The sequence below is a fragment of the Salvelinus alpinus genome, chromosome 10, assembly GCF_045679555.1.
Source record: "Salvelinus alpinus chromosome 10, SLU_Salpinus.1, whole genome shotgun sequence".
NCBI lineage: Eukaryota > Metazoa > Chordata > Actinopteri > Salmoniformes > Salmonidae > Salvelinus > Salvelinus alpinus.
The window spans coordinates 85,538,071-85,562,796 of NC_092095.1; the positions used below are offsets into that span (position 1 = coordinate 85,538,071).

At 49.2% G+C, this 24,726-nt stretch overlaps 2 protein-coding genes across 2 annotated transcripts in view; both read left to right on the top strand.

Moving 5' to 3' along the window:
- The first annotated feature begins 449 nt into the window (after nt 1-449).
- Nucleotides 450-21,117, top strand: LOC139532893 (ribosome biogenesis protein wdr12). The gene is made up of 13 exons (XM_071331054.1): nt 450-643; nt 1,034-1,128; nt 3,686-3,780; nt 4,704-4,810; nt 8,373-8,488; nt 8,654-8,808; nt 9,272-9,317; nt 9,444-9,529; nt 12,875-13,015; nt 13,784-13,889; nt 14,759-14,891; nt 16,204-16,276; nt 20,850-21,117. The coding sequence occupies exons 1-13, from the start codon at nt 603-605 to the stop codon at nt 20,925-20,927; spliced, it is 1,272 nt and encodes a 423-aa protein (XP_071187155.1). The 5' UTR covers nt 450-602; the 3' UTR covers nt 20,928-21,117.
- A 142-nt stretch (nt 21,118-21,259) lies between these two features.
- Nucleotides 21,260-24,726, top strand: part of LOC139532896 (islet cell autoantigen 1-like protein) — a 55,062-nt gene continuing 51,595 nt past the window's right edge. Inside the window, exon 1 of the mRNA XM_071331058.1 lies at nt 21,260-21,755. The gene's annotated coding sequence lies outside the window, so the exon portion shown is untranslated. The remainder of the gene's footprint in view (nt 21,756-24,726) is intronic.

The following is a 24,726-nucleotide window of genomic DNA, read 5'->3' on the forward strand; positions in this document are numbered from 1 at the left end:
ATCGCTCATCCATATATTTATATGTACATATTCTCATTCACCCCTTTAGATTTGTGTGTATTAGGTAGTTGTTGGGGAATTGTTAGATTACTTGTTGGTTATTACTGCACTGTCGAAACTAGAAGCACAAGCACTTCGCAACACTATCATTAACATCTGCTAACCAGGTGTATGTGACCCACACAATTTGATTTTGATTTAAAGCTTTTTAAATTTTTTGATAAACTAGCCCAGAGCCATTCTTAGATAGCCTGTGGTTAAGAACGATGCAGTTTGAAAAGGCCTTTTAACATGCATTTCGGGCTATCTTAGCGTCTATAATATACGGTCTATAGCCAGAACATTCCCATAAATATGCTAAGGTAATGTGGTGGTAGATAAAAGCCTATTTTTTTGTTGATGTTGGCTCCAGACATTACTAGAGGAGTAGGGAAAAGTTATCGACATTTGAGTTTTCCGTGATCCACTAACATGTCTCCCACATCTCACACAGGCAAGCTGATTCTGACCCACATGGCATGACGTCCTGCTTGATGTGTACAGCAACGAATAACAGTCTGTGAAGCAGTTTTATAGAGTTAGTATTCAACAACAGAAGAGACATGTCTCAGTTACAAACAAGGTTCTTTACGGATAACAAAAAGTAAGTATTTATTGCTGAATTGTAAAGATAGCCACTAGCTAGTTAGCTTGCTCGTTGGCCAGTAAGCTAACTAGCTAGCTAACTTGCTAGCGAGCATGAAGGAGAACTCTATGGGAGTGTTAGCCATGCTGTTGGTAACGGTAATCATACTGTATCCTTAGCTGGCGAGTTGCATAAAGGTGCTTTCATAATGTTGATTTATTGAAGTTAGTGTGGGTTAGCCTGACCAGGGAAGATTGTAAATATAAATCCTATGGGTTGTTATGTTTGCTAGCCTAGCTGGTAACTACAAGTTCGAAGTTAGCTAGCCAACTATCTATTGGTCTGTAAGCAGTGACTTAGTCATGTTAAATTATTGCTATAGCATAACCTACCAACGTTGTCCCGCAGATATTCAGTAGATGACGTCCCATTCTCCATCCCTGCTGCCTCAGAGGTGCAGGAACTCAGCAACGTCATCAACAAGCTGCTGGAAGCAAAGAATGGTGAGAATAGATTGTAGAATGGTGCTTTCCATTCGTTGGGGTTTAATGGCGGTTGGCATCCAATACAATGTTGCATTACAGCCACCGACTGTAGCTACCTGTATCTGTTTCAACCCGGCATTCTGAAGACCTTGATGACTACCGCCACAGTTACTACACTTGAGGCTTGTCCTCCAGACGTCTTCACTCCACCCCTACCACATCTCAGCTGGACCTTTCTACACACTGACGCTACATGGCCAAACTTCTGGCACTAACCGGATAACTCCTAACAACACCCTATCAGGGAGAACCTCATAGCACAGCATCAGGGCCAGACTCTCCTCCCTCCAGCCACCACATAGGACAGCATCAGGGCCAGACTCTCCTCCCTCCAGCCACCACATAGCACAGCATCAGGGCCAGACTCTCCTCCCTCCAGCCACCACATAGCACCGCATCAGGGCCAGACTCTCCTCCCTCCAGCCACCACATAGCACAGCATCAGGGCCAGACTCTCCTCCCTCCAGCCACCACATAGCACAGCATCAGGGCCAGACTCTCCTCCCTCCAGCCACCACATAGCACAGCATCAGGGCCAGACTCTCCTCCCTCCAGCCACCACATGGCACCGCATCAGGGCCAGACTCTCCTCCCTCCAGCCACTATATAGCACAGCATCAGGGCCAGACTCTCCTCCCTCCAGCCACCACATAGCACAGCATCAGGGCCAGACTCTCCTCCCTCCAGCCACCTCATAGCACAGCATCAGGGCCAGACTCTCCTCCCTCCAGCCACTATATAGCACAGTATCAGGGCCAGACTCTCCTCCCTCCAGCCACTATATAGCACAGCATCAGGGCCAGACTCTCTTCCCTCCAGCCACTATATAGCACAGCATCAGGGCCAGACTCTCCTCCCTCCAGCCACTATATAGCACAGCATCAGGGCCAGACTCTCCACCCTCCAGCCACCTCATAGCACAGCATCAGGGCCAGACTCCTCCCTCCAGCCACTATATAGCACAGCATCAGGGCCAGACTCTCCTCCCTCCAGCCACTATATAGCACAGCATCAGGGCCAGACTCTCCTCCGTCCAACCACCACATAGCACAGCATCAGGGCCAGACTCTCCTCCCTCCAGCCACCTCATAGCACAGCATCAGGGCCAGACTCTTCTCCCTCCAGCCACCACATAGCACAGCATCAGGGCCAGACTCTCCTCCCTCCAGCCACTATATAGCACAGCATCAGGGCCAGACTCTCCTCCCTCCAGCCACCACATAGCACAGCATCAGGGCCAGACTCTCCTCCCTCCAGCCACCTCATAGCACAGCATCAGGGCCAGACTCTCCTCCCTCCAGCCACTTCATATATCAGAGGAGGTTGGTGCCACCTTAATTGGGGAGGACGGACTCGTGCTAATGGCTGGAGTGAAATGGTATCAAACACATGGTTTCCATGTGATGCCGTTCCATTTGCTCCGTTCCGGACATTATTATGAGCCGTCTTCCCCTCAGCAGCCTCCACTGACATCCATCCTAATGAATCCACTTCATGCTACCTTGACTGACTGCAGCGTTCCTAGCTTCCTCTCCACCCACCCGACACCACAAACGGACCAGACAAAACCCCCTGCTTGACCTTTTCCTTGAATCCTACTTCATCCAGCAATGAGTCCTCGTGGACACGTCACGGATTTCCATTTCCAGACTCTGTTTCCTTCCTCATTCTTTTCAACTTGTTGATCACTGATACCAGGAGATACAAGGTCCTCAGTTCTATATTCAGGAGACATCTGAGCGCCCAGGTCTATAGGAAGACGTGTGTTTACACTCAGGAGACATCTGAGCCCCCCAGGTCTATAGGAAGACGTGTGTCTACACTCAGGAGACATCTGAGCCCCCCAGGTCTATAGGAAGACGTGTGTTTACACTCAGGAGACATCTGAGCCCCCCAGGTCTATAGGAAGACGTGTGTTTACACTCAGGAGACATCTGAGCCCCCCCAGGTCTATAGGAAGACGTGTGTTTACACTCAGGAGACATCTGAGCCCCCCAGGTCTATAGGAAGACGTGTGTTTACACTCAGGAGACATCTGAGCCCCCCAGGTCTATAGGAAGACGTGTGTCTACACTCAGGAGACATCTGAGCCCCCCAGGTCTATAGGAAGACGTGTGTTTACACTCAGGAGACATCTGAGCCCCCCAGGTCTATAGGAAGACGTGTGTCTACACTCAGGAGACATCTGAGCCCCCCAGGTCTATAGGAAGACGTGTGTTTACACTCAGGAGACATCTGAGCCCCCCAGGTCTATAGGAAGACGTGTGTCTACACTCAGGAGACATCTGAGCCCCCCAGGTCTATAGGAAGACGTGTGTCTACACTCAGGAGACCAATATTCCATGTCCACTCCATGTCTTATATGGCCTTTTGTCACATTACACACATTGTTTAACTATTATTCTCCAATTGAATTATTTCAGGACTGGTGCTGTCTTGGTTTGACCTAGATCACTGATGAATGTATTAGCATCATATTGGGTGTCTCATCTGTGTGTGTGCTTTGTTGTTGTAGGGTCTCACAGCCAGATTGAGTTTGACTTCCTGGTGCGAGGTCAGTTCCTGCGGACATCGTTGTCAAATCACATGGAGGCTGAAAGCATCTCAACGGTGAGTAGGACCTCTGGACAGTAAGGTTTACTCGTAGCCCCCTCTGGACGGTAGTAGCACCCTCTGGATGGTAGTAGCCCCCTCTGGACGGTAGTAGCACCCTCTGGACGGTAGTAGCCCCCTCTGGACGGTAGTAGCCTCCTCTGGACGGTAGTAGCCTCCTCTGGACGGTAGTAGCCCCCTCTGGACGGTAGTAGCCCCCTCTGGACGGTAGTAGCCTCCTCTGGACGGTAGTAGCCCCCTCTGGACGGTAGTAGCCCCCTCTGGACGGTAGTAGCCTCCTCTGGACGGTAGTAGCCCCCTCTGGACGGTAGTAGGACCTCTGGACGGTAGTAGCCCCCTCTGGACGGTAGTAGGACCTCTGGACGGTAGTAGGACCTCTGGACGGTAGTAGCCCCCTCTGGACGGTAGTAGGACCTCTGGACGGTAGTAGCCCCCTCTGGACGGTAGTAGCCCCCTCTGGACGGTAGTAGGACCTCTGGACGGTAGTAGGACCTCTGGACGGTAGTAGGACCTCTGGACGGTAGTAGGACCTCTGGACGGTAGTAGGACCTCTGGACGGTAGAGTTTACACACAGCCCCCTCTGGACGGTAGTAGGACCTCTGGACAGTAGAGTTTACGAGTAGCCCCCTCTGGACGGTAGTAGGACCTCTGGACAGTAGGAGGACCTCTGGACAGTAGAGTTTATTTGTAGCCCCCTCTGGACGGTAGTAGCCCCCTCTGGACGGTAGTAGGACCTCTGGACGGTAGTAGGACCTCTGGACAGTAGGAGGACCTCTGGACAGTAGAGTTTACACACAGCCCCCTCTGGACGGTAGTAGCCCCCTCTGGACGGTAGTAGGACGTCTGGACAGTAGAGTTTACGGGTAGCCTGCTTAGTATGCCAATATGACTTGAAGTGTGTTTTGTGTGTGTGTTACAGGAAGATGTGGTGGAGATAGAGTATGTGGAGAGGTTCACCGCTCCCCAACCAGAGGAGTGTATGATGCATGATGACTGGATCAGCTCAGTGGAGGCAGACTCTGAATGGTAAGAGACATGACATCTAACCCAGACTCTGAATGGTAAGAGACATGACATCTAACCCCAGACTCTGAATGGTAGAGACATGACATCTAACCCAGACTCTGAATGGTAAGAGACCCTAACCCAGACTCTGAATGGTAAGAGACCCTAACCCAGACTCTGAATGGTAAGAGACATGACGTCTAACCCAGACTCTGAATGGTAGAGACATGACATCTAACCCAGACTCTGAATGGTAAGAGACCCTAACCCAGACTCTGAATGGTAAGAGACCCTAACCCAGACTCTGAATGGTAAGAGACATGACGTCTAACCCAGACTCTGAATGGTAAGAGACATGACATCTGACCCAGACTCTGAATGGTAAGAGACCCTAACCCAGACTCTGAATGGTAAGAGACATGACGTCTAACCCAGACTCTGAATGGTAAGAGACATGACGTCTAACCCAGACTCTGAATGGTAGAGACATGACATCTAACCCAGACTCTGAATGGTAAGAGACCCTAACCCAGACTCTGAATGGTAAGAGACCCTAACCCAGACTCTGAATGGTAAGAGACATGACGTCTAACCCAGACTCTGAATGGTAAGAGACCTTAACTCAGACTCTGAATGGTAGAGACCCTAACCCAGACTCTGGAGACCCTAACCCAGAGACCCTAACCCAGAGACCCTAACCCAGACTCTGAATGGTAAGAGACATGACATCTAACCCAGACTCTGAATGGTAAGAGACCCTAACCCAGACTCTGAATGGTAGAGACCCTAACCCAGACTCTGAATGGTAGAGACCCTAACCCAGACTCTGAATGGTAGAGACCCTAACCCAGACTCTGGAGACCCTAACCCAGACTCTGAATGTTAAGAGACCCTAACCCAGAGACCCTAACCCAGACTCTGGAGACCCTAACCCAGACTCTGAATGGTAAGAGACATGACGTCTAACCCAGACTCTGAATGGTAGAGACCCTAACCCAGAGACCCTAACCCAGACTCTGAATGGTAAGAGACCCTAACCCAGAGAGACCCTAACCCAGACTCTGAATGGTAAGAGAAATGACGTCTAACCCAGACTGAATGGTAAGAGACCCTAACCCAGAGACCCTAACCCAGAGACTCTAACCCAGACTCTGAATGGTAAGAGACCCTAACCCAGAGACCCTAACCCAGACTCTGAATGGTAAGAGACCCTAACCCAGAGACCCTAACCCAGACTCTGAATGGTAAGAGACCCTAACCCAGAGACTCTAACCCAGACTCTGAATGGTAAGAGACCCTAACCCAGAGACCCTAACCCAGAGACCCTAACCCAGAGACCCTAACCCAGACTCTGAATGGTAAGAGACCCTAACCCAGAGACCCTAACCCAGACTCTGAATGGTAAGAGACCCTAACCCAGAGACCCTAACCCAGACTCTGAATGGTAAGAGACCCTAACCCAGAGACCCTAACCCAGACTCTGAATGGTAAGAGACCCTAACCCAGAGACCCTAACCCAGACTCTGAATGGTAAGAGACCCTAACCCAGAGCCAGAGTCATTGTTTTACAAGTCACAAGTAAGTCTCAAGACTTAGCACTCAAGTCCCGAGTCAAGACAGGCAAGTCCGAGTCAAGTCTCCTGTCAAGAGTGGCAAGTCTCAGCCTCCCGGGTGGCGCAGTGGTCTTGGGCACTGCATTGCAGTGCTAGCTGCGCCACCAGAGACTCTGGGTTCGCACCCAGGCTCTGTCGCAGCCGGCCGCGACCGGGAGGTCCGTGGGGCGACGCACAATTGGCCTAGCGTCGTCCGGGTTAGGGAGGGTTTGGCCGGTAGGGATATCCTTGTCTCATCGCGCTCCAGCGACTCCTGTGGCGGGCCGGGCGCTGTGCGCGCTAACCAAGGGAGCCGGGTGCACGGTGTTTCCTCCGACACATTGGTGCGGCTGGCTTCCGGGTTGGAGGCGCGCTGTGTTAAGAAGCAGTGCGGCTTGGTTGGGTTTTTACGCAAATCATGAATGCTTTTAAAAATATATATACACTGCTCAAAAAAATAAAGGGAACACTTAAACAACACAATGTAACTCCAAGTCAATCACACTTCTGTGAAATCAAACTGTCCACTTAGGAAGCAACACTGATTGACAATAAATTTCACATGCTGTTGTGCAAATGGAATAGACAACAGGTGGAAATTATAGGCAATTAGCAAGACACCCCCAATAAAGGAGTGATTCTGCAGGTGGTGACCACATACCATTCTCAGTTCCTATGCTTCCTGGCTGATGTTTTGGTCACTTTTGAATGCTGGCGGTGCTCTCACTCTAGTGGTAGCATGAGACGGAGTCTACAACCCACACAAGTGGCTCAGGTAGTGCAGCTCATCCAGGATGACACATCAATGCGAGCTGTGGCTAGAAGGTTTGCTGTGTCTGTCAGCGTAGTGTCCAGAGCATGGAGGCGCTACCAGGAGACAGGCCAGTACATCAGGAGACGTGGAGGAGGCCGTAGGAGGGCAACAACCCAGCAGCAGGACCGCTACCTCCGCCTTTGTGCAAGGAGGAGCACTGCCAGAGCCCTGCAAAATGACCTCCAGCAGGACACAAAGTGTTTTAGTGTTTTTGTCCCTTTATTTTTTTGAGCAGTGTATTTATTACTTTCCAAATAAACTTTATATTTCCATGGAAATACATGGGTAGCCATGAGAAAGACCCGCCTCCCCCCCATCGCGATCGACTTTCGGGGATCGCTATGTGACGCAATCGGGCGATGTAGGCTTGTACACAATCGCACAACCTTAACACACACACCCTCTCTGTGTGGTTACAGTAGGCTAACGTATGCCAATGGTTTCAGGAACAGCAGTAACATCAGGCAGGATTTAGGCTACCAACTGCCTGGTCAGTTGTAGCACAGTCTTTGGTGCAATGATCACGTTCCCGCACTGACTGACTGTGTGGAGGCTCATTGATTTAACGTTACGTTAGTCTACATGCTACACTAGCAAAGTTATATATAGCTGTCGGCTATATTACGACTTACCGTTCTTGGTGCAGCTTCAAATGTCGAATAAAGTTGGAAGTTGTTGCGCCTCCGTCTGTAATCTTCTTCCCGCGTGTTTTGCAAGTTGCAATCCGTTTTTTGATGACTACAGTGTCGTCTTCATATCCGAACATAATCATTTTGGGGATCATCTTTCCAAAGGCTCCGTCTGAATCCACCCGCCGACGTTCCTCTGCACTGCCACGCAAAACTTTTTCTCAGCTGGCACAATTTGATTGGCTGCTGTCCGATTCAAACTGTAATCCGTTAAATGAAGAGTTGTTGCCCTGCACACTTATTTTAATAGCATCGCTTTTATTATCTGGGCTTGGGGAGGGTGTCAGGTCGAGTCAAAAGGCTCAAGTCCAAGTTAAGTCCCGAGTCATTGGTGTTAAAGTCGAGTTGCAAGTCACCACATTTGTGACTCAAGTCTAAGTCATGTGACTCGAGTCCTCGAGTCCACACCTCTGGCAGAGACCCTAACCCAGACTCTGAATGGCAGAGACCCTAACCCAGATACCCGATGTTAATGATGTCTGCTCCAGGATCCTGACGGGTTCCTACGATAAGACGGCCAGGATCTGGTCTCTGGAGGGCAAGGCTGTGATGACGGTGGCCGGACACACGGACGTGGTGAAGGACGTGGCCTGGGTCAAGAGAGGTGAGGGGGAGCTTGGAGCTGATTTGCTGGTGTTTTTACATTTATTTATTTTTTTAACTTGGGGGGCCAAATAAAATCACCCGCGGGCCAAATTCAGCCTGAGGGCCGCCTGTTGGGGAACCCTGGTCTTGATCGTCTCATCCTGACACCCCTATGTTTGCCTAGATGGCCTGACCTCCCTGCTGCTCACGGCCTCTCTGGACCAAACCATTCTGCTGTGGGAGTGGAACTCTGAGAGGAACAAGCTGAAAGCTAGACACTGTTGCCGTGGACACGCTGGGAGTGTTGACACTATCGCCACGGATCCCACACGCACTAAGGTGACAGGGGAGGAGGAGAAGACGGGGGGGAGGAGGAGGAGAAGACGGGGGGGAGGAGGAGGAGAAGACGGGGGGGAGGAGGAGGAGAAGACGGGGGGAGGAGGAGGAGAAGAGACGGGGGGGAGGAGGAGAAGAGACGGGGGGAGGGAGGAGAAGAGACGGGGGGAGGGAGGAGACGGGGGGAGGGAGGAGAAGACGGGAGGGAGGAGGAGACATGGGGGAGAAGACGTGGGGGAGAAGATGGGGGTAGGAGGAGGAGACGGGGGAGAAGACACGGGGGGGGGGGGGGAGAAGACACGGGGGGAGGGGGAGAAGACACGGGGGGAGGGGGAGAAGACACGGGGGGAGGAGGAGAAGACACGGGGGGGAGAAGACGGGGGGATGAGAAGACGGGGGGGATATGCAGCTGTCAACATCACTGCTCAGGAACTAATAGATGTATTTTTGTCTTCATTCCTCTCAGTTCTGCAGTGGTTCCTGGGACAAGATGCTGAAGATCTGGTCAGCAGGTACTATTGGACTCTGGGATGATAATGGAGTGAGATTCGTTTCCAGCTCCATGTGTATATAGTATCTGTAGTATCCATGTTAACTATGTATCTCCTGTGTTTCCCTGCTGACTGTTGTCCTGCCAGTGGCCACAGAGGAGGAGGAGGAGGTAGAGGAGCCTCCCAGCAGACCCAGAAAGAAACAGAAGACTGAACAGCTGGGACTGACCAGGGTGAGGAGAGCAGCCTGACCCAGACTAACCCTATCAGACTGACCAGGGTGAGGAGAGCAGCCTGACCCAGACTAACCCAGACTAACCCTATCAGACTGACCAGGGTGAGGAGAGCAGCCTGACCCAGACTAACCCTATCAGACTGACCAGGGTGAGGAGAGCAGCCTGACCCAGACTAACCCTATCAGACTGACCAGGGTGAGGAGAGCAGCCTGACCCAGACTAACCCTATCAGACTGACCAGGGTGAGGAGAGCAGCCTGACCCAGACTAACCCAGACTAACCCTATCAGACTGACCAGGGTGAGGAGAGCAGCCTGACCCAGACTAACCCAGACTAACCCTATCAGACTGACCAGGGTGAGGAGAGCAGCCTGACCCAAACTAACCCAGACTAACCCTATCAGACTGACCAGGGTGAGGAGAGCAACCCCTCATGATGTTATCCAGGGTTAGGGGCTCCCTCGCGGTGTTATCCAGGGTTAGGGGCTCCCCCGTGGTGTTATCCAGGGTTAGGGGCTCCCCCGTGGTGTTATCCAGGGTTAGGGGCTCCCCCGTGGTGTTATCCAGGGTTAGGGGCTCCCCCGTGGTGTTATCCAGGGTTAGGGGCTCCCCCGTGGTGTTATCCAGGGTTAGGGGCTCCCCCGTGGTGTTATCCAGGGTTAGGGGCTCCCCCGTGATGTTATCCAGGGTTAGGGGCTCCCCCGTGATGTTATCCAGGGTTAGGGGCTCCCCCGTGGTGTTATCCAGGGTTAGGGGCTCCCCCGTGGTGTTATCCAGGGTTAGGGGCTCCCCCGTGGTGTTATCCAGGGTTAGGGGCTCCCCCGTGGTGTTATCCAGGGTTAGGGGCTCCCCCGTGGTGTTATCCAGGGTTAGGGGCTCCCCCGTGGTGTTATCCAGGGTTAGGGGCTCCCCCGTGGTGTTATCCAGGGTTAGGGGCTCCCCCGTGGTGTTATCCAGGGTTAGGGGCTCCCCCGTGGTGTTATCCAGGGTTAGGGGCTCCCCCGTGGTGTTATCCAGGGTTAGGGGCTCCCCCGTGGTGTTATCCAGGGTTAGGGGCTCCCCCGTGGTGTTATCCAGGGTTAGGGGCTCCCCCGTGGTGTTATCCAGGGTTAGGGGCTCCCCCGTGGTGTTATCCAGGGTTAGGGGCTCCCCCGTGGTGTTATCCAGGGTTAGGGGCTCCCCCGTGGTGTTATCCAGGGTTAGGGGCTCCCCAGTGGTGTTATCCAGGGTTAGGGGCTCCCCAGTGGTGTTATCCAGGGTTAGGGGCTCCCTCGTGGTGTTATCCAGGGTTAGGGGCTCCCTCGTGGTGTTATCCAGGGTTAGGGGCTCCCCCGTGGTGTTATCCAGGGTTAGGGGCTCCCTCGTGGTGTTATCCAGGGTTAGGGGCTCCCTCGTGGTGTTATCCAGGGTTAGGGGCTCCCTCGTGGTGTTATCCAGGGTTAGGGGCTCCCCCGTGGTGTTATCCAGGGTTAGGGGCTCCCTCGTGGTGTTATCCAGGGTTAGGGGCTCCCTCGTGGTGTTATCCAGGGTTAGGGGCTCCCTCGTGGTGTTATCCAGGGTTAGGGGCTCCCTCGTGGTGTTATCCAGGGTTAGGGGCTCCCAGGGCTCCAGTTGATCAGTAGTGTATCATAGTATTAATCATCTGACCCACAGCCCCATATAGACTCTAACCCACCATCATGCAGTCTATCACAGCCCCATATAGACTCTAACCCACCATCATGCAGTCTATCACAGCCCCATATAGACTCTAACCCACCATCATGCAGTCTATCACAGCCCCATATAGACTCTAACCCACCATCATGCAGTCTATCACAGCCCCATATAGACTCTAACCCACCATCATGCAGTCTATCACAGCCCCATATAGACTCTAACCCACCATCATGCAGTCTATCACAGCCCCATATAGACTCTAACCCACCATCATGCAGTCTATCACAGCCCCATATAGACTCTAACCCACCATCATGCAGTCTATCACAGCCCCATATAGACTCTAACCCACCATCATGCAGTCTATCACAGTCCCATATAGACTCTAACCCACCATCATGCAGTCTATCACAGCCCCATATAGACTCTAACCCACCATCATGCAGTCTATCACAGCCCCATATAGACTCTAACCCACCATCATGCAGTCTATCACAGCCCCATATAGACTCTAACCCACCATCATGCAGTCTATCACAGCCCCATATAGACTCTAACCCACCATCATGCAGTCTATCACAGCCCCATATAGACTCTAACCCACCATCATGCAGTCTATCACAGCCCCATATAGACTCTAACCCACCATCATGCAGTCTATCACAGCCCCATATAGACTCTAACCCACCATCATGCAGTCTATCACAGCCCCATATAGACTCTAACCCACCATCATGCAGTCTATCACAGCCCCATATAGACTCTAACCCACCATCATGCAGTCTATCACAGCCCCATATAGACTCTAACCCACCATCATGCAGTCTATCACAGTGCCATCCGTTTTTTCACCAAAGCCCCATATACTACCCACCATCATTTACAAAATAGCCTCCAACACTCTACTCAGCAAATTGGATGCAGTCAATCACAGTGCCATCCGTTTTGTCACCAAAGCCCCATATACTACCCACCACTGCGACCTGTATGCTCTCGTTGGCTGGCCCTCGCTTCATACTCGTCGCCAAACCCTCTGGCTCCAGGTCATCTACAGGTCTTTGCTAGGTAAAGCCCCGCCTTATCTCAGCTCCCTGGTTACCATAGCAGCACCCACCCGTAGCACGCGCCCCAGCAGGTATATCTCTCTGGTCACCCCCAAAGCCAATTCCTCCTTTGGCCGCCTCTCCTTCCAGTTCTCTGCTGCCAATGACTGGAACGAACTGCAAAAATCACTGAAGCTGGAGACTCATATCTCCCTCACTAGCTTTAAGCACCAGTTGTCAGAGCAGCTCACAGATCACTGCACCTGTAAACAGCCCATCCAACTACCTCATCCCCATACTGTATTTATTTATTTATCTTGCTCCTTTGCACCCTAGTATCTCTACTTGCACATTCATCTTCTGCACATCTACCATTCCAGTGTTTAATTGCTATATTGTAATTACTTTGTCATTATGGCCTATTTATTGCCTTACCTCCCTTATCTTACCTCATTTGCACATACTGTATATAGACTTTTTCTACTGTATTATTGACTCTATGTTTGTTTTTGTGTAACTCTGTGTTGTTGAATGTGTTGAACTGCTTTGCTTTATCTTGGCCAGGTCGCTGTTGTAAATGAGAACTTGTTCTCAACTGGCCTACCTGGTTAAATAAAAAATATAAAATCTTCCTCTTCTAGACACCCCTCATGACTTTGTCTGGTCACAACGAGGCAGTGTCGTCTGTCCTCTGGTTGGACAGCGAGGAGATCTGCAGTGCATCCTGGGACCACACCATCCGCCTCTGGGACGCCGAGACCGGAAGCATGAAGACCACACTGGTGAGAGACTCTAACCCTAGACCACACTGGTGAGAGACTCTAACCCTAGACCACACTGGTGAGAGACTCTAACCCCAGACCACACGGGTGAGAGACTCTAACCCCAGACCACACTGGTGAGAGATTCTAACCCCAGACCACACGGGTGAGAGACTCTAACCCCAGACCACACGGGTGAGAGACTCTAACCCCAGACCACACGGGTGAGAGACTCTAACCCCAGACCACACTGGTGAGAAACTCTAACCCTAGACCACACTGGTGAGAGACTAGACCACACTGGTGAGGGACTCTAACCCTAGACCACACTGGTGAGAGACTCTAACCCCAGACCACACTGGTGAGAGACTCTAACCCCAGACCACACTGGTGAGAGACTCTAACCCCAGACCACACTGGTGAGAGACTCTAACCCCAGACCACACTGGTGAGAGACTCTAACCCTAGACCACACTGGTGAGAGACTCTAACCCCAGACCACACTGGTGAGAAACTCTAACCCTAGACCACACTGGTGAGAGACTCTAACCCCAGACCACACTGGTGAGAGACTCTAACCCCAGACCACACTGGTGAGAGACTCTAACCCCAGACCACACTGGTGAGAGACTCTAACCCCAGACCACACTGGTGAGAGACTCTAACCCCAGACCACACTGGTGAGAGACTCTCTAGACCACACTGGTGAGGGACTCCCTAGACCACACCCCTCACAACCTCTTAATTGATGACTGATTGGTTAATCTCCCCTTCTCTTCTTCTCTATAGACAGGCAGTAAGGTGTTTAACCACATCTCCTACTCTCCACTGTCTCGTCGCCTGGCCTCTGGCAGCACTGACAGACACATCAGGCTGTGGGACCCTCGCTCCAAAGGTCACAACTACATCAAACTTCATTTAAACATCTCTGTGCACCAATGTACATTAGAACGTCTCTCTTACGTGAGTGGATTTATTATGGATCCCAATTAGTTCCTGTCAAGGCAGCAGCTACTCTTCCTGGGGTTTATTATGGATCCCCATTAGTTACTGCCAAGCCAGCAGCTACTCTTCCTGGGGTTTATTATGGATCCCCATTAGTTCCTGCCAAGGCAGCAGCTACTCTTCCTGAGGTTTATTATGGATCCCCATTAGTTCCTGCCAAGGCAGCAGCTACTCTTCCTGAGGTTTATTATGGATCCCCATTAGTTCCTGCCAAGGCAGCAGCTACTCTTCCTGGGGTTTATTATGGATCCCCATTAGTTCCTGCCAAAGCAGCAGCTACTCTTCCTGGGGTTTATTATGGATCCCCATTAGTTCCTGCCAAGGCAGCAGCTACTCTTCCTGAGGTTTATTATGGATCCCCATTAGTTCCTGCCAAGGCAGCAGCTACTCTTCCTGGGGTTTATTATGGATCCCCATTAGTTACTACCACATATCTACAATACATGAAGTGTGTTACCTCAGACCACTACTACCACATATCTACAATACATTAAGTGTGTTACATCAGACCACTACTCTACTACCACATATCTACAATACATTAAGTGTGTTACATCAGACCACTACTACCACATATCTACAATACATTAAGTGTGTTACATCAGACCACTACTACCACATATCTACAATACATTAAGTGTGTTACCTCAGACCACTACTACCACATATCTACAATACAACATCTATGTGTGTGTTATCGTGTGTTTCTCTTCACAGTCCCCGCTGTTCCATAAGGTGTGTATTTATCTGTTTGTGTAGACGGGTCGTTGGTGCTGCTGTCTCTTACCTCTCACAGCGGCTGGGTCACAGCGGTGAAGTGGGCTCCTTCCCATGAGCACCAGCTGGTGTCTGGTTCCCTCGACAACCTGGTCAAACTCTGGGACACCAGGAGGTCTGTATGCTGGGGGATGTAGGGGTTATGGGCTGGGGTGGTAGGGGCTGGGGTGGTAGGGGCTGGGGTGGTAGAGGGTGGGGTGGTAGAGGCTGGGGTGGTAGGGGCTGGGGTGGTAGGGGCTGGGGTGGTAGAGGGTGGGGTGGTAGAGGGTGGGGTGGTAGGGGCTGGGGTGGTAGAGGGTGGGGTGGTAGAGGCTGGGGTGGGGTAGGGGCTGGGGTGGTAGGGGCTGGGGTGGTAGAGGGTGGGGTGGTAGGGGGTGGGGTGGTAGAGGGTGGGGTGGTAGGGGCTGGGGTGGTAGGGGCTGGGGTGGGGTAGAGGCTGGGGTGGTAGGGGCTGGGGTGGTAGGGGCTGGGGTGGTAGAGGCTGGGATGGTAGAGGCTGGGATGGTAGAGGGTGGGGTGGTAGGGGCTGGGGTGGTAGAGGCTGGGATGGTAGAGGGTGGGATGGTAGGGGCTGGGATGGTAGGGGCTGGGATGGTAGAGGGTGGGGTGGTAGGGGCTGGGATGGTAGAGGCTGGGATGGTAGAGGGTGGGGTGGTAGGGGCTGGGGTGGTAGGGGCTGGGGTGGTAGGGGCTGGGGGGGTAGAGGCTGGGGGGGTAGAGACTGGGGTGGGGTAGAGGCTGGGGTGGGGTGGTAGGGGGGAGAGGCTGGGGGGTAGGGGCTGGGATGGTAGAGGGTGGGGTGGTAGGGGCTGGGGTGGTAGAGGGTGGGGGGGTAGAGCCTGGGGTGGGGTAGAGGCTGGGGTGGGGTGGTAGGGGGGAGAGGCTGGGGGGGTAGGGGGTAGAGGCTAGGGTGGTAGGGGGTAGAGGCTGGGGTGGTAGGGGGTAGAGGCTGGGGGGTGCTAGGCGGTAGAGGCTGAGGGGTGCTAGGCGGTAGAGGCTGAGGGGTGCTAGGCGGTAGAGGCTGAGGGTGTAAGGGATAGAGGCTGGGGGGTGCTAGGCGGTAGAGGCTGGGGGGTGCTAGGCGGTAGAGGCTGGGGGGTGCTAGGCGGTAGAGGCTGGGGGGTGCTAGGCGGTAGAGGCTGAGGGGTGCTAGGCGGTAGAGGCTGAGGGGTGCTAGGCGGTAGATGCTGGGGGGTGCTAGGCGGTAGAGGCTGAGGGTGTAAGGGATAGAGGCTGGGGGGTGCTAGGCGGTAGAGGCTGGGGGGTGCTAGGCGGTAGAGGCTGAGGGGTGCTAGGCGGTAGAGGCTGAGGGGGTGCTAGGCGGTAGAGGCTGGGGGGTGCTAGGCGGTAGAGGCTGAGGGGTGCTAGGCGGTAGAGGCTGAGGGGGTAGGGGATCTAGTGTTTACAAAAGTGTGTTTGTGTTCCAGCTGCAAGGCCCCTTTGTATGATGTGTCTGCCCACGAGGACAAGGTGCTCTGTGTGGACTGGACTGACAGCAGGGTGAGACACCAGCACACATCTAGCCTGTATTAACCTGGAGAGACACCAACACACATCTAGCCTGTATTAACCTGGAGAGACACCAACACACATCTAGCCTGTATTAACCTGGAGAGACACCAGCACACATCTAGCCTGTATTAACCTGGAGAGACACCAACACACATCTAGCCTGTATTAACCTGGAGAGACACCAACACACATCTAGCCTGTATTAACCTGGAGAGACACCAACACACATCTAGCCTGTATTAACCTGGAGAGACACCAACACACATCTAGCCTGTATTAACCTGGAGAGACACCAACACACATCTAGCCTGTATTAACCTGGAGAGACACCAACACACATCTAGCCTGTATTAACCTGGAGAGACACCAACACACATCTAGCCTGTATTAACCTGGAGAGACACCAACACACATCTAGCCTGTATTAACCTGGAGAGACACCAACACACATCTAGCCTGTATTAACCTGGAGACACCAACACACATCTAGCCTGTATTAACCTGGAGAGACACCAACACACATCTAGCCTGTATTAACCTGGAGAGACACCAACACACATCTAGCCTGTATTAACCTGGAGAGACACCAACACACATCTAGCCTGTATTAACCTGGAGACACCAGCACACATCTAACCTGTATTAACCTGGAGAGACACCAGCACACATCTAGCCTGTATTAACCTGGAGAGACACCAACACACATCTAGCCTGTATTAACCTGGAGAGACACCAACACACATCTAGCCTGTATTAACCTGGAGAGACACCAACACACATCTAGCCTGTATTAACCTGGAGAGACACCAGCACACATCTAGCCTGTATTAACCTGGAGAGACACCAACACACATCTAGCCTGTATTAACCTGGAGAGACACCAACACACATCTAGCCTGTATTAACCTGGAGAGACACCAACACACATCTAGCCTGTATTAACCTGGAGAGACACCAACACACATCTAGCCTGTATTAACCTGGAGAGACACCAACACACATCTAGCCTGTATTAACCTGGAGAGACACCAACACACATCTAGCCTGTATTAACCTGGAGAGACACCAACACACATCTAGCCTGTATTAACCTGGAGAGACACCAACACACATCTAGCCTGTATTAACCTGGAGAGACACCAACACACATCTAGCCTGTATTAACCTGGAGAGACACCAACACACATCTAGCCTGTATTAACCTGGAGAGACACCAACACACATCTAGCCTGTATTAACCTGGAGAGACACCAACACACATCTAGCCTGTATTAACCTGGAGAGACACCAACACACATCTAGCCTGTATTAACCTGGAGAGACACCAACACACATCTAGCCTGTATTAACCTGGAGAGACACCAACACACATCTAGCCTGTATTAACCTGGAGAGACACCAACACACATCTAGCCTGTATTAACCTGGAGAGACACCAACACACATCTAGCCTGTATTAACCTGGAGAGACACCAACACACATCTAGCCTGTATTAACCTGGAGAGACACCAACACACATCTAGCCTGTATTAACCTGGAGAGACACCAACACACATCTAGCCTGTATTAACCTGGAGAGACACCAACACACATCTAGCCTGTATTAACCTGGAGAGACACCAACACACATCTAGCCTGTATTAACCTGGAGAGACACCAACACACATCTAGCCTGTATTAACCTGGAGAGACACCAACACACATCTAGCCTGTATTAACCTGGAGAGACACCAACACACATCTAGCCTGTATTAACCTGGAGAGACACCAACACACATCTAGCCTGTATTAACCTGGAGAGACACCAACACACATCTAGCCTGTATTAACCTGGAGAGACACCAACACACATCTAGCCTGTATTAACCTGGAGAGACACCAACACACATCTAGCCTGTATTAACCTGGAGAGACACCAACACACATCTAGCCTGTATTAACCTGGAGAGACACCAACACACATCTAGCCTGTATTAACCTGGAGAGACACCAACACACATCTAGCCTGTATTAACCTGGAGAGACACCAACACACATCTAGCCTGTATTAACCTGGAGAGACACCAACACACATCTAGCCTGTATTAACCTGGAGAGACACCAACACACATCTAGCCTGTATTAACCTGGAGAGACACCAACACACATCTAGCCTGTATTAACCTGGAGAGACACCAACACACATCTAGCCTGTATTAACCTGGAGAGACACCAACACACATCTAGCCTGTATTAACCTGGAGAGACACCAACACACATCTAGCCTGTATTAACCTGGAGAGACACCAACACACATCTAGCCTGTATTAACCTGGAGAGACACCAACACACATCTAGCCTGTATTAACCTGGAGAGACACCAACACACATCTAGCCTGTATTAACCTGGAGAGACACCAACACACATCTAGCCTGTATTAACCTGGAGAGACACCAACACACATCTAGCCTGTATTAACCTGGAGAGACACCAACACACATCTAGCCTGTATTAACCTGGAGAGACACCAACACACATCTAGCCTGTATTAACCTGGAGAGACACCAACACACATCTAGCCTGTATTAACCTGGAGAGACACCAACACACATCTAGCCTGTATTAACCTGGAGAGACACCAACACACATCTAGCCTGTATTAACCTGGAGAGACACCAACACACATCTAGCCTGTATTAACCTGGAGACACCAACACACATCTAGCCTGTATTAACCTGGAGAGACACCAACACACATCTAGCCTGTATTAACCTGGAGAGACACCAGCACACATCTAGCCTGTATTAACCTGGAGAGACACCAACACACATCTAGCCTGTATTAACCTGGAGAGACACCAGCACACATCTAGCCTGTATTAACCTGGAGAGACACCAACACACATCTAGCCTGTATTAACCTGGAGAGACACCAACACACATCTAGCCTGTATTAACCTGGAGAGACACCAACACACATCTAGCCTGTATTAACCTGGAGAGACACCAACACACATCTAGCCTGTATTAACCTGGAGAGACACCAACACACATCTAGCCTGTATTAACCTGGAGAGACACCAACACACATCTAGCCTGTATTAACCTGGAGAGACACCAACACACATCTAGCCTGTATTAACCTGGAGAGACACCAACACACATCTAGCCTGTATTAACCTGGAGAGACACCAACACACATCTAGCCTGCATTAACCTGGAGAGACACCAACACACATCTAACCTGTATTAACCTGGAGACACCAACACACATCTAGCCTGTATTAACCTGGAGAGACACCAACACACATCTAGCCTGTATTAACCTGGAGAGACACCAACACACATCTAGCCTGTATTAACCTGGAGAGACACCAACACATATCTAGCCTGTATTAACCTGGAGAGACACCAACACACATCTAGCCTGTATTAACCTGGAGAGACACCAACACACATCTAGCCTGTATTAACCTGGAGAGACACCAACACACATCTAGCCTGTATTAACCTGGAGACACCAACACACATCTAGCCTGTATTAACCTGGAGAGACACCAACACACATCTAGCCTGTATTAACCTGGAGAGACACCAGCACACATCTAGCCTGTATTAACCTGGAGAGACACCAACACACATCTAGCCTGTATTAACCTGGAGAGACACCAGCACACATCTAGCCTGTATTAACCTGGAGAGACACCAACACACATCTAGCCTGTATTAACCTGGAGAGACACCAACACACATCTAGCCTGTATTAACCTGGAGAGACACCAACACACATCTAGCCTGTATTAACCTGGAGAGACACCAACACACATCTAGCCTGTATTAACCTGGAGAGACACCAGCACACATCTAGCCTGTATTAACCTGGAGAGACACCAACACACATCTAGCCTGTATTAACCTGGAGAGACACCAACACACATCTAGCCTGTATTAACCTGGAGACACCAACACACATCTAGCCTGTATTAACCTGGAGAGACACCAACACACATCTAGCCTGTATTAACCTGGAGAGACACCAACACACATCTAGCCTGTATTAACCTGGAGAGACACCAACACACATCTAGCCTGTATTAACCTGGAGAGACACCAACACACATCTAGCCTGTATTAACCTGGAGAGACACCAACACACATCTAACCTGTATTAACCTGGAGAGACACCAACACACATCTAGCCTGTATTAACCTGGAGACACCAACACACATCTAGCCTGTATTAACCTGGAGAGACACCAACACACATCTAGCCTGTATTAACCTGGAGACACCAACACACATCTAGCCTGTATTAACCTGGAGAGACACCAACACACATCTAGCCTGTATTAACCTGGAGAGACACCAACACACATCTAGCCTGTATTAACCTGGAGAGACACCAACACACATCTAGCCTGTATTAACCTGGAGACACCAACACACATCTAGCCTGTATTAACCTGGAGAGACACCAACACACATCTAGCCTGTATTAACCTAACCCTAGCCTGTATTCTGTTCAAAGTTTTGTGTTCCCTCTGTCTCTTCCAACGGTTGTACCTCCTCTCCTCTTGCAGTTGATTTTGAGTGGAGGAGCTGACAACAAACTGTACACATACAGATACACAGCCTGCGAGACAGACGCTGGAGCGTAGACTAGACAGACTGGAGACAGACGCTGGAGCGTAGACTAGACAGACTGGAGACAGACAGATATAGCACCTGTGTTTTTATTGGATGTTATTGAAATGCGGTATCCAGTCTGATTATTCTGAATTATAATTTGTTTGGTTACTCTTTATTTCTCTGATGTATTGCCTGTTGATTAAAGCCTTTCCTGATGTAGATATGTGTATTTATGAACTGCTACAGTTGTGTTGATAGAGGCTGTTCTTCCTGATATAAGATAGCCACGGTGACATACTGTTTTCTAAGACAGTCTCCATATAATACTGTGTATGTATGTAGCCACATCGTTTACAGATTAAACTACTGTATTGAGCACCATCAGTGGCAGGTCTCTATACTGCCCTCTCTTGGGATAGATAAATAGATACAGGCCTACTGTGTTCATAATGTGGCATTATAATTCCCACTGTCGTTGTTAATCGGAATGTCTGTCTACATCCATGATATACCAGTGTTTAAATACAATAACTACCCTGTCATCAGGTTTTCAGATGAAAGATATTTTGTATTTTCCTGCAGCTTTTATTAGGGTTGTATTCTTGAAGATGCTTGTTTTAGTCCTAAATGATGTGCACCGCAAAACATTCCATATTTCTCCTGCACTTCCTTGAGTGAGGTTGGGGTCAAACCTGTGATGTTGAGACGTCCCCACAGCGACAGGACAGAGTACAGACACTTTGCATATCCTGTTTCTGTGAGTCACTTCAGTTGGTTGGTGGCTAGTGCTGCTAACGTTAGCTAGCTGGATACTCTGACTGCTGGACAAAATGACTTCTTGACAGCTTCATTCAACGGTAAAGCCAAAACAATGTGATGATGCAAGACGTGTTGCGTTTATATTAGGCAGCGTTGTATCCGCAGACAAAGTCATCTGGACTAGCTAACGTTACATTGGTTACAATTAGCAGGTTATACTGATGTAGGTTACCAGCAAATTAGCTACGCATCCTGGAAAACGTCGCTAACATTTGCTAGCTAGCTGGAACAGGAACATTTAGTTATTTACTGAACACGCACGGTGAGAAGACAACAGGTTTGTTGTGAGGGGTGTGATAACTGCGTTGAGCTCACATGACTTGGGCACCTTTGACTTGGGCAGCAACAGGTAGCTAGCTCGACATTAGCAGCTAGTTAGCTCATAATGGTTAACCTGCCGGCGACGTCCAGTCTGCATTCTGGTTGACGCTGACAGGTGTCGATGCGTTAAGACTTTCTTATTGTAGGAACACCAGTATACATACAAGAAGTATACAAACAGACAATGATAACATATGCTAGGGGGTACAACACATTACAGATTATACGAAGACCTTAAAAGATACACACGTATTGATTTGAAAAGCTTTCTTATTGGAAGAATGTAGAATGGTCTTAATGTCCTGCTCGAACTCCTTATAGAAAACAGAGAAGAGTGGGGTTTTATTAGTGAATTTACATCACATGTCGAGATACATTTTCAATAGTCAAACAGTTTTATGGTACGTATTGCTTTTTTGTTTTTACACCGTACTGATAATTTCAAAATAATATTTCAATTTTATCTTAAACAATGTGAAGAGGGTTTTGTTCCCTTGTCCACTTCATTTTATGGATAAATAAACAAATGAACAATGAAAGTTACATCGGGGTCGATATCATTTGGATCAAAATAAAACAGTCTTTCAAATGAACATTAATATTTTATTTATTTAATAAAATCTTCTAACTCACTCCAAAATCTTCTGACATAAGAACAGTCCCAAAATAAATGTTCAGGAGTCTCTGGGTCACAACCACAAAATACACATTTGTTATCAATAGCTATTTTGAATCTGTGTATAATAAAGGTCTTTACAGGGTAGATTCTATGAATGAGTTTGTATGATACTAGTAGGTATTCCACCTCTTTAAGGAATACCTAGGATAGGATAAAGTAATCCTTCTAACCCCCCCCCCCCCCTTAGAGTTAGATGCACTATTGTAAAGTGGTTGTTCCACTGGACATCATAAGGTGAATGCACCAACTTGTAAGTCGCTCTGGATAAGAGCGTCTGCTAAATGACTTAAATGTAAATGTAAATATAATACTTCTTTCACCTTATTAGATATACAATATTTACCAGATAACAACGAAACTTTGTTCCACTTCACTTGTCCTAGGGCTGCATTCCAGTACATTCTAGCAGAGGGAATAGTAACATCTTGACATAGTTTTCATATAAATATGTTATTACATTTATAGTTTATAAAATGTAAATTCCTTCTAGCTGAATTGAGGCTACAAAATCCTCAACAGTTGCACTTGGGAGTATTGTTATATTCTCCTAAGAGAAGAATAGCACCTTCAGGGACCTAACAACACCTTCAGGGACAGCTCTAACAACTATTTGATACTCCTCAGGAGTGAATGTAACATTGTGCGTTCTCATGAATTCTGGATAATCATATATTTATTATTATTCAATAATTATTATTTGATAATCATATAGTTGTCCATCAATATTCAATAATTGTTTAAGCCAGATAATGCTGTTGCCAAACCAGTTCTTGAAAAAAAAAAAGACTTGTTTTTGTATTTTATGCCTTTATTTTTCCAGATTGTATGTCTGTGGGGGGAAATGATGTTTGTACATGAGGTTCCAAGTTAGAAGTACTTGTTTATGAAAGTTAACAAGATTAATAGGGATTTTACCCACATCAAAGTTGCATTTGAGTAAGAATTCTAGACCACCAATCTGTTAGAATATTAAATTAGGGATGATAATCCAATCCTTATTTCTTACATAGTTTAGTTTCCATTTAATCTTAAAGATTATATTAGAGGTTTTAAAATCCAGAGCGTTCAACCCTCCCTTCACTTTGGGTGCTACATATTACCGCTTTCCTTAAATAATGAGGTTTATTCCTCCACATGAAGTTAAATAATTGAGTATCAACCATTTTAGTTACTGCCAGAGGAACATCCAAGACAAGGGAGGTAATAAACTCATCTGGACCTTCAGATTTTGATAATAGTACACGTCCAGATAAAGATTTATTTAATAACCAGGAGTTAAATCTCTTTCCAATTTTATCTACAGTAGGAGAGAAATTTAAGTTGCCCCTTTCTTTCTGATCTTTGCTAACTTTAATACCAAAATATGTGATCCCATCTTTTACAGGTATATTGCATACTGAGTTTAAGTCCCATCTTTTACAGGGATATTGCATACTGAGTTTAAGTCCCATCTTTTACAGGGATATTATATACTGAGTTTAAGTCCCATCTTTTACAGGGATATTATATACTGAGTTTAAGTCCCATCTTTTACAGGGATATTGCATACTGAGTTTAAGACATCTTTTCAACGCAAATAATTTACATTTCCTAATATTCAGAGATCAACCAGATGCATGTGAGAAGGTAGACCTGGTGGTAGGCCTGACCACCGGCAACAATGAGACAGCCTATAGGGAGGAGGTCAGAGACCTGGCAGTGTGTTGCCAGGACAACAACCTTTCCCTCAATGTGAGCAAGACAAAGGAGCTGATCGTGGACTACAGGAAAAGGCGGGCCGAACAGGCCACCATTAACATCGACGGGGCTGTAGTGGAGCGGGTCGAGAGTTTCAAGTTCCTTGGTGTCCACGTCACCAACAAACTATCATGGTCCAAATACACCAAGACAGTCGTGAAGAGGGCACGACAAAACCTATTCCCCCTCAGGAGACTGAAAAGATTTGGTATGGGTCCCCAGATCCTCAAAAAGTTATACAGCTGCACCATCGAGAGCACCCTGACCGGTTG

Bases quoted from the DNA above. Each gene is read 5' to 3' on its own strand.
- LOC139532893 (XM_071331054.1), top strand. From the start codon at position 603: ATGTCTCAGTTACAAACAAGGTTCTTTACGGATAACAAAAA. The intron at 13,890-14,758 runs GTCACAACTACA...CTGTTTGTGTAG, and splicing joins GTGGGACCCTCGCTCCAAAG to ACGGGTCGTTGGTGCTGCTG. The intron at 14,892-16,203 runs GTCTGTATGCTG...TTTGTGTTCCAG, and splicing joins AAACTCTGGGACACCAGGAG to CTGCAAGGCCCCTTTGTATG.